Source organism: Podarcis pityusensis (genome assembly GCF_964106645.2).
Source record: "Podarcis pityusensis genome assembly, chromosome: 11".
In the NCBI taxonomy this organism is placed as follows: Eukaryota; Metazoa; Chordata; class Lepidosauria; order Squamata; family Lacertidae; genus Podarcis; species Podarcis pityusensis.
Window position 1 is genome coordinate 63,337,809 of NC_138036.1, and position 9,087 is coordinate 63,346,895.

The window sequence follows — 9,087 nt, forward strand, 5'->3', positions numbered from 1 at the left end:
TGTAACCTGAAGCGTATGTAACCTGAAGTATATGTAATCCGAGGTACCACTGTACTGCTTGAGAAGAGGTATGTGGGATTTAAAGCTACAGTCAAGTGCAACATTCCGACAGAGGACTAACGGCCTCCATGTTCTAACCGGTTGCTGTGACAACCAGTTTGTCGGTTGCTGGTAGTTTTGAAAGTTAACTGCTCAGTTGCAGTCACCTCACACCAACTTCCCTCTGGTATAGTTTATTTGGTTGTTATGTAACCTAAGCTTGCCTTCAGGTACAGCTCTGTAAACCTGAATGAATCTGAGAGTAAAATAGTTTTATATTAACATGAATCAGATTCGTGTGTGTATTCTTTAAGAGGGATTCCAAGGGATTTTTAACCAGGAAGGCATCTTTATTAGTAGAACTCAGACGAGTCAGCGACAAGCTGATCGCTGCATAAAATTATAAAGGGGATTGTTTAACTCTGCCTCTCCTCTCTGGCTATGAGCTAGAGGGGGTGGCAGAGGGATGTCCCTGTGCCTTCCAGGTAGTTGGAGCATCAAAGCCACCCCCCCAAGCAGGAACAGAGAGCAAGTAAGCTTGGCGTGTTTCTGCTGCTCCTCACCAACTCTAAGCTGAATGTTCAAGTCTTTCCATTTGTCCCCAACTTCATGCTTATGGGAATGTTCAGGGATGCAGGAGAGGATATATTGTTTGATTATATCCTTTCCAACTTGTGTTAACAAGTTCTACAATTTAGCAGAGTAACATTCCCCTTTATAAGCTTGTGCAGCGGATGCGTTTGCTCAGGCTTGCTAAAGCCTCTAAAATAAGTTTCGTTGGTAATTTCCCCTTCAGTCCCTCATAAAAAGATAGACACGACAGAGTCTTCTATAAAAGTATAAAAAGAGTTTACTCACACATTCTGTTCACAAATGGATCCCAGAAGGCAGACTTAAGTTACAAAAGTAATATGCACCTGGAAACTATCCCATAAGGAGACAGCTCCTTTGTCCTCTCTTGGCTGGAAGCCAAGAGAGAATCTTAGGCTAAGAAGATGTTGCTTCTTCAATGAATGTAGTCAGAGAGAGAGAGAGAGAGATGGCTGACCAGTCCTGCTCTTTTGTTACCTGGGCAGGTGAGGTCACACCCACCTCTAGCCACATGCAGAGGAAGTCTGTCCCAGCCTAGGAGAAACAGGAAGTTCCGACTGGCTGGTCCAGACATCCCCTTTTATGTCCACTCTAGGGATGCTCTTGTGTTTCACATCCGACAATACTGCATTTCAAATACAGTGGTACCTCGGGTTAAGGACTTAATTCGTTCTGGGGGTCTGTTCTTAATCTGAAGCACCACTTTAGCTAATGAGGCCTCCCGCTGCCGCCGCGCTACCAGAGCACGATTTCTGTTCTCATCCTGAAGCAAAGTTCTTAACCTGAAGCACTATTTCTGGGTTAGCGGAGTCTGTAACCTGAAGCGTATGTAACCCGAGGTACCACTATATTCAGCATGAAGTCAGGGACAAAACCTCTCCTCTTGGGACAGGAGAATGTACAAGTGATCACAGATATTTAGTGTTAGTTCCTAACTAACTAAATATGTTAGTTCCTGATTATTCAAACGCAAGATGCAAAGTTGCAAAAGCAGAGAAGATAAGCAGGAACAAGACCATGAAAATTTTTAAGATAAAAGCCTATGATGAAAGAGGAATTCAAAAGAAGGAACTAAGGAGTAAGAAACACTCGTGATTGCAATAACCAAGGTAGGAAACAAACAGAATTTGGATTAAAAATTTAGCAGAAGGAATAGTTTTGAAAGGATCTGATTTTAGCAATGTCACAGACGAAAAAGCTATGATGTTTGGCAGCCAATTGAATTTTATAAAGTTTAATGTTGTAATCCTCATTACAATATCTGCCCGAAGCCTGGGGTGCACTCCGGAGAGTGCCCCGTGCTTCGGGCTGCAGGCTGCCACCCGCAAGCCTTGCGAGCGGGCTGCCACCCGCCGGGCTCGCAAGGCTTGCGGATAGCTTCCTGAAGCCTGGAGAGCGAGAGGGGTCGGTGCGCACCGACCCCTCTCGCTCTCCAGGGTTCAGCGAAAGCCTGCATTCGCCCCATAGGACGCACACACATCTCCCCTTCATTTTTGGAGGGGAAAAAGTGCGTCCTATAGGGCGAAAAATACGGTACATACATACACTCAGCCTCAAACCTCATTCACAGCATTTCAGCCAAACAACCTGACAGGATTGCTGTAAAGATACAAATGATGAGACTGATGAAAGAAACATGTTTGTGGTCATCAGTTCCTTGGGAAAGTTTAGGATTCTTATTTTTTACTATCTGAAAAGAAGGAGGGAAGATAAGAGGAAGTATAGGTGATCAATAAATGGAAGAACATCAAAGTTAGGTTAAGCAGAGAAGCCATCTTTCTGTTCCTTCCTCCCTCTCTTTGTTTTGGGGTGCTGCTCAAACACAAATCAAAGGATGATCCCTTTGACTTCAGCACTCAGGAAAAAAAGACCTAGGGCTCACTCATACGATTGTTTAATGTGGATAGTAAAGTTCTTGTAATTCTCCATTGTTGTTATGTCATTCTCCTCTAAATCACGGCCTTAACAGAATCATAGAATTGTAGAATTGGAAGGGGCCACAAGGGCCATGGAGCCAACCCCCCGCAATGCAGGAATCATTTGCCCAACATGGGACTTGGACCCACGACCCTGAAATTAAGAGTCTCATGCGCTACCAACTGAGCTCTCCCAGTTTTTAATGTGCTAATAACTACTTTTTATTCTTTTCAGAGATAGATGAACTCCCCCAGCCCAAATCAAACTGAACTGCTTGGACCGCTGTCCAAGTTATTTCCGCAGAAGTCAGGAAAAGCTTGCTTTATTTCCAAAAACAATTTAAGTTCAGAAGTTTCCTGTCCCCTCTTTCTCACCTAGCCCCCCCCCCAATATCTCCCCTGTTGGCACTCAATCCACAGTAAAAGAAGGAAGGAAGATCTACACCCTCTCCTTCCTTTCTGGCATGCTGCGGGGGAGAGACAGTCCCAAGGGTCCTTGAGAAACATTTCTTCTCCCAGTTAATGGCAGCAGCCGCCTTCCCCGGCTGATCTAGCAGCTGGCCAGAAAGGGAAGGGAGAGATCCAATTTCCTACCTTCCTTCTTGCAGCTGGAGGGGCATTACCATTGGTTGTACTGCCATCATCATTCAGCTGTACTGCCTGATAAGAGGAATTTAAAGGCAGAGGAGGGGCTTGGGGGGATTGGAGTGGATATGTTTGTAAACTGGGAACTAGTTCCAAGCCCAAACTCAGAAAACTTTCAGGCATCTCTGTGTGTTTTGGTGTGTGTCTTTTTTGAAGAACCTACATATGATTTTTTTAAAAAATAAAAGTATACTGTGAATTGTTTTGGAGTAGTTTTTTATCCTTTTATGACCTGTTTTCTGTCCCTGAAGCTGCTTTTGAAATCAAGCCACTTGCCTCTAGATTATTATAGTATTGTCTTCATTCTGCCAAATTGTACTAAAAGGGTGGAGAAAATATAAGTATTCTTTTTTTTTTTTTTTTTTTTTTACAGATTGCCAAAAGCTTTCCCTTAGCTTTTTCAATTGTTGCTCATACACACATAGTTCTTGTGGTACAAACATGGTATATTAAAAAACTTTTAAAGGCATAAAACAACAACAGAAAGGCACAGAGAATGGCTACCATTCACATCAAAACCTGTTTCTCAATTGTCCCACAACATAAGCAACATTCCATATAACACCCAACAGTGCAAAAGTGCAGGTGAGTTATCTTTTAATAAGAGAATACAAACAGCAAAATCGTGGCCAATGTGCCTATGATGCGCTTCTAAGCGACAGTAAAAAAGCAAAGTATCTGGAGAAGCAAGGGCAAAGAGGATCCACTGAAAGTGCCTAGGCACCATCAAGCTGTGAAACCTGCATGATCTGGTTCCTGTTTCTCTCTTTGGCCTAAAACAAATGGGCCGTGATTGACTACAAAGGCTACTTCTGTTGCTGTAGAGCAGGGCACACCAACCTTTTTGAACCAGTAGGCATATTTTGAATTTTCATAGAATAGAATTTCATAGAATCATAGAGTTGGAAGAGACCACAAGGGCCATCGAGTCCAACCCCCTGCCAAGCAGGAAACACCATCAGAGCACTCCTGACATATGGTTGTCAAGCCTCTGCTTAAAGACCTCCAAAGAAGGAGACTCCACCACACTCCTTGGCAGCAAATTCCACTGTCAAACAGCTCTTACTGTCAGGAAGTTCTTCCTAATGTTTCTCCCAATTTTGAGAGTACTGTGGGCACCAGTCATAAAATGGCTGCCATGGGGAATGGCAAAACATAAATGGCTGCTCTGGGGGCCTGGCACAGTACAAAATCAAAGAGAGTACAGTCACGGCCGCTTTCCCATGCACCGCACTCAACTGCATTCTTAGCATTATGTCTTGATTGTTCTGTTTCTTCCTCCATGATCAGCTCAGCAGTGGGACTCAGCTGCATGCCATTTTCCCTGCTATTGAGCCGGAAACTCTGATCATGGAGAGAGATTGTGGGAAGGGGAGATTTAAGCCCTTGCCCTACTCAGCGCATTGGAGGTTATAACTCAGCAGAAGAGGAAAAGAGGGCTGAGGAGAAGGAGTGGGGCCTTAGGGGAGGCCAGTGGGATCAAGGATCCCCCACCCTCGGTCTACACACTGACAGGCAGAGGCTCTCCAGGATTTCAGATGGAAGCATTTCCCAGCCCTATCTGAGACTGAACCTGCAATGTGCTTCACCACTGAGCTTTCTGCTTTCCCCTGTGTTCTAGTTACAAACATATGCTGGTTATGGGCAAAATAGTTTAGAAAAAATGCTGAAATAAATCAGAGATGGAATGATTGTCAAGTTAAGGCACTATAAGGTTAATAAGATGGTAACTTCCAAATGTGAGGTACTGGTATCCAGTATTATTACAGATCTGAAAACCACAAAATTTGATCCATTTGCAGTGCAGTTTTACTACCATGCAAAGCTATGGAGGTCCTTGTAGGCTCTGCAGAGATTCTGTTCCCAACGACGCCTTGGTAAACTTGCATCTAGTGCTCAGAAGTTGAATGGCAAAGAAAACATCAAAGGTCTGATATGTAAAGAACAAGGAAAGTTTATGTAACAGAAGGGGCAGGGGCAGAGAAACAAATACAGTGGTGCCCCGCAAGACGAATGCCTCGTAAGACGAAAAACTCGCTAGACGAAAGGGTTTTGCGTTTTTTGAGCTGCTTCGCAAGACGAATTTCCCTATGGGCTTGCTTCGCAAGACGAAAACGTCTTGCAAGTTTGTTTCCTTTTTCGTAAAACCGTTAATACCCGGGGTGCATTGCTTGAAGAGGTGCAGTTGCGACTTGACTTCGAGGAGCAACTCATAGCACGCGGTGTGGTAGCCTTTTTTGAGGTTTTTGAAGACTTTGATGATTTTTGAAGCTTTTACAAAACTTCTTTTGCAGCCATTTGGTAAGTTAAACTTTTAAAACTTTTTTGGGGGGGTTTGGATTTTGGGTTGGGGTGTTTGGAATTCAAGGACTTGGTGTTGGGGAGGGGTTTGCAAGAATCTGGAAGCTTGTGTGGTTTTTTTCTGCATTTTTATGATTTTTTGTGACCATTGGGCCACTCTGCTGTTTTTTTAAAAAAAAAATCTGGGTTTGAATTTCTGTGTGGTGGGTGGCTGGGGGAACAGTTGGGGAGGGGTTTGCAAGAATCTGGGAGCTTGTGTGGTTTTTTTTTGAATTTTTAAATGCTTTTCTGTCATGTTTAGAAACTTAATTTATTGTTCCTTCAATTTTTGAAATGCTCTTTACAGTATGTGTGACTTTAAAGAGCACTTAATAAACTCTTGTTGTTCCAAATTTGGCTTTGTTTGGACTTTTTTTGACCATAGGAACGCATTAATTGAATTTCAATGCATTCCTATGGGATTTCGTGCTTCGCAAGACGAAAAATTCGCTAGACGGAAAAACTCGCGGAACGAATTAATTTCGTCTTGCGAGGCACCACTGTAATCTGTTGGGTCCAGGATCAATGGTATCAAAAGCTGCAGAAAGATGGAGTAGAAGAAGCAAGGTTGCACCTCCTTGCCCCTCTCTTGATGGTCACCCATCAGAGTAGCCAGTGCCATTTTGGTCCAGAAAACCTGAACCTGGACTGAAACGGGTCTAGACCATGGGTTGGCAAACTAAGGCCCGGGGGCCGGATCCGGCCCAATCACCTTCTAAATCCAGCCCGCGGATGGGCTGGGAATCAGTGTGTTTTTACATGAGTAGAATGTGTCCTTTTATTTAAAATGCATCTCTGGGTTATTTGTGGGGCATACAAGTTCGTTCATTTCCCCCCCCCAAAATATAGTCCAGCCCCCCACAACGTCTGAGGGATGGTGGACTGGCCCCCTGCTGAAAAAGTTTACTGACCCCTGGTCTAGACAATGAGTTACATCCAATAATGCCGGCAGCTGCTCTGCCACAAGCCTCTCAATCACCTTCTTGAAAAAAGGTTGATAACTATTGCAGATGAGTGGGTCCAATGCTGGGTTTCTTTAGATGTGGTAACACCACTGCCTCTCTCAAAGCAGTGGGCACCACTTCATTGCATCATGATGCGTTCACCACACCCTGGATCCATCCCCTGCCAGCAAGATTTTATTAATCATAAGGGACAGGACAAGAGAATCTATGATTCTGTATGGTCTGATGTATTGCTGCAAACACCCTGACAATATCCTCAGGTCCCATCAACTGAAATTGATCCCACAAAACCTTTCTAGACACAGCATTGGACACCTGACATATTTCTGCACCAATTATGGCATCAAGAACAACTTAACCATTGAAGCGCCTCAAAAACTCTTCACAATGGGTCTCCAAATGGTCCATGGAAACCCCCTCAGGGGCCAGTAACCTTCCTTCCTTCACTTATCCTACCTTTTGATGCCCACTGTGCCCTTTTTGCTCTTTGTCCTCTGCAAAAGAGCACCTCCCTATACTAACTTCAGCTTAGGTCTACTGAGCCTAGAAAGTCCAACTATAACTTATAAACCAAACTTATAAACCAAAACACAGGACCCAGTGTCTGGTTTGGTCAATGTTATGTGTGCTGTTAGAAAGTCTGGGCTACTTTCTAATAGAAGCACAGATGAAAGGGAATTTTTGAAAGTGAACAACCAGCTCACAAAGCTGAAGTCATTGGAAAAGTGGAGACTTTGGCATAGAAGCGACATGAGGTAATCAACCATCCAAAATAACATCCAGGCAAAGGGGTAAATTTTAATACTTTTTAATGCTTTTGTGAGTACCAGAGTGCCTAGAGCCATCTCCAACTGTAGGAATGTTACATTCTCTCACAGGAACACATCAACATCAAGCTCTATTTTTGTTAACTGCACAGGCATTGTAAAGCTCCTGAGCTAGCTTGTGCCAAACAAAAACCATGCAACACATGGTCATAACAAAACAAAACAAAAAACCAGAAGGCCCAGAGCTCTTTAGATGATATTCTCTTAAGTTTCCCACTCCGAAAATGTGTACCACCAAATCCAGCTTTTATCCCCAGTGGCAAATATATATGCTATTAAATATATATATTTAAATATTTCTCTCTAGCATAAAAAAGCAGCCAAACTACAGCAATCTAAGTTAAACATATCAGACACCATCTGAGTGGAACAAACCAGAGCTATATTCACCTTCTTACAGTAACATTGTTCTCTGGAAGCAGGCACAGGGTCAGAGAGACTTGACTGCCTCAAACACAAATCTAAAGTCGGGCATTAATAAATGAGGGTACATCTCCTCCTGGGATACTGAACCTTTCTGTGCCTCTTAAATGTCGAAAATGCTGAGAATCTTTTGTAAAAGCACTCCACACATTTGCAAATCCCACGTCTGTCCACCTGCCTCTTACTCCTAAACAGACTCGAGGGCATAGATGGGGAGGTGCCATTAGACATCGGAGAAGGGAGGCAAATTGGGGGAACCTGCAACCGCCCCCTGGCCTCGGCAGACCGCCCCCGAGTTCGCTCCCCGTACGTGACGGCGAGCGGGGAGAGCACCGGGGGAGCAAGTCGGCGAGGAAGCCAGCGCGCCCCGCCCAAAGAGCCCCTCGCTTCGGAGCGACTCACTCCGGACAGGCTTCCTTCCTTTCCTGACGGTGCCGCCCACCGACTCCAGACCCCGCGCCGAGGCTGCCGCCGCCCTTACCCCGTTGGCCGCCGCCATCTGCACCACCAGCTCGACGGCCGTCCGGCTGAAGTACCTGCCGTCGCTGCCCACCACCATGGTGCAGCCCTGGCGGTCGCGGAGGTCGACGGACGACAGCACGCTCTGCACGAAGTTGGGCAGGTAGTTGCGCTGACTCTCGAAGACGGCCGTGGGTCTCCGCAGGCCGCCGCCGCCCGTCGGCTTCTGGTCCTCGAAGGGCGCCGTGGGCACCGTCAGCACCGGGATGGGGCTGCCCTCCATGGCGCCCTCGGCCGCAGCCCGGCCTGGCGCCTCACATGCGGAGCGCCGCCGGCACAGCCCTCCTCGCCCGCTGCGGGCGGCGCGGGAAAGAGGCGCTTGGCGAGACGCCGCTCCGCCGGGCGCCCAGCGAAGCAACTGGCCGCTTCGGAACAAGGGCGCCGGAGGGGCAGCAGCAGCCTCGGCCAATCAGAAGGCGGAAAGAGAGGGAACTGGAGGCGGCGGGAAGCCCGTTGGTTGGCGGGGATCCCGCCCTGTCAGTGAATTGCGACAAAAGAGCTCCAGGCTAGAAGCCCAGCCTGCGAAGCCTTCACTCACACGACCTCCGCTTTTATTTATATCGCTTGGGTCAAAGGATGTATTGTCAAGTTCCTTTTTAAAAAAATATTTTATTTTCATTTTTTAAACAATATTCTTATACATTCACATCATTTTTAATTTATACACTTCTGGGATTACTTAAATCCCTCGGAACTCCCCCCACCCCTGGTTTCCAATTTCCCCCAATTCCTATCACATCTAATTACGTTTTTCTAATCCATTTTATCGCCTTTTTTACCTTAAATCATATTACATTATAAGTGTTATAACAATCCTGCTAA

General features: G+C 45.6%; 1 protein-coding gene across 1 annotated transcript in view; it reads right to left on the bottom strand.

The window, feature by feature from the left end:
• PGM5 (phosphoglucomutase 5) overlaps positions 1 to 8,581 on the bottom strand; it is a 108,299-nt gene extending 99,718 nt beyond the window's left edge. The window contains exon 1 of the mRNA XM_080972774.1: positions 8,228 to 8,581. Coding sequence (XP_080828900.1) covers positions 8,228 to 8,488 — 261 coding nt within the window. The 5' untranslated portion in view covers positions 8,489 to 8,581. The remainder of the gene's footprint in view (positions 1 to 8,227) is intronic.
• Positions 8,582 to 9,087: the final 506 nt, after the last annotated feature.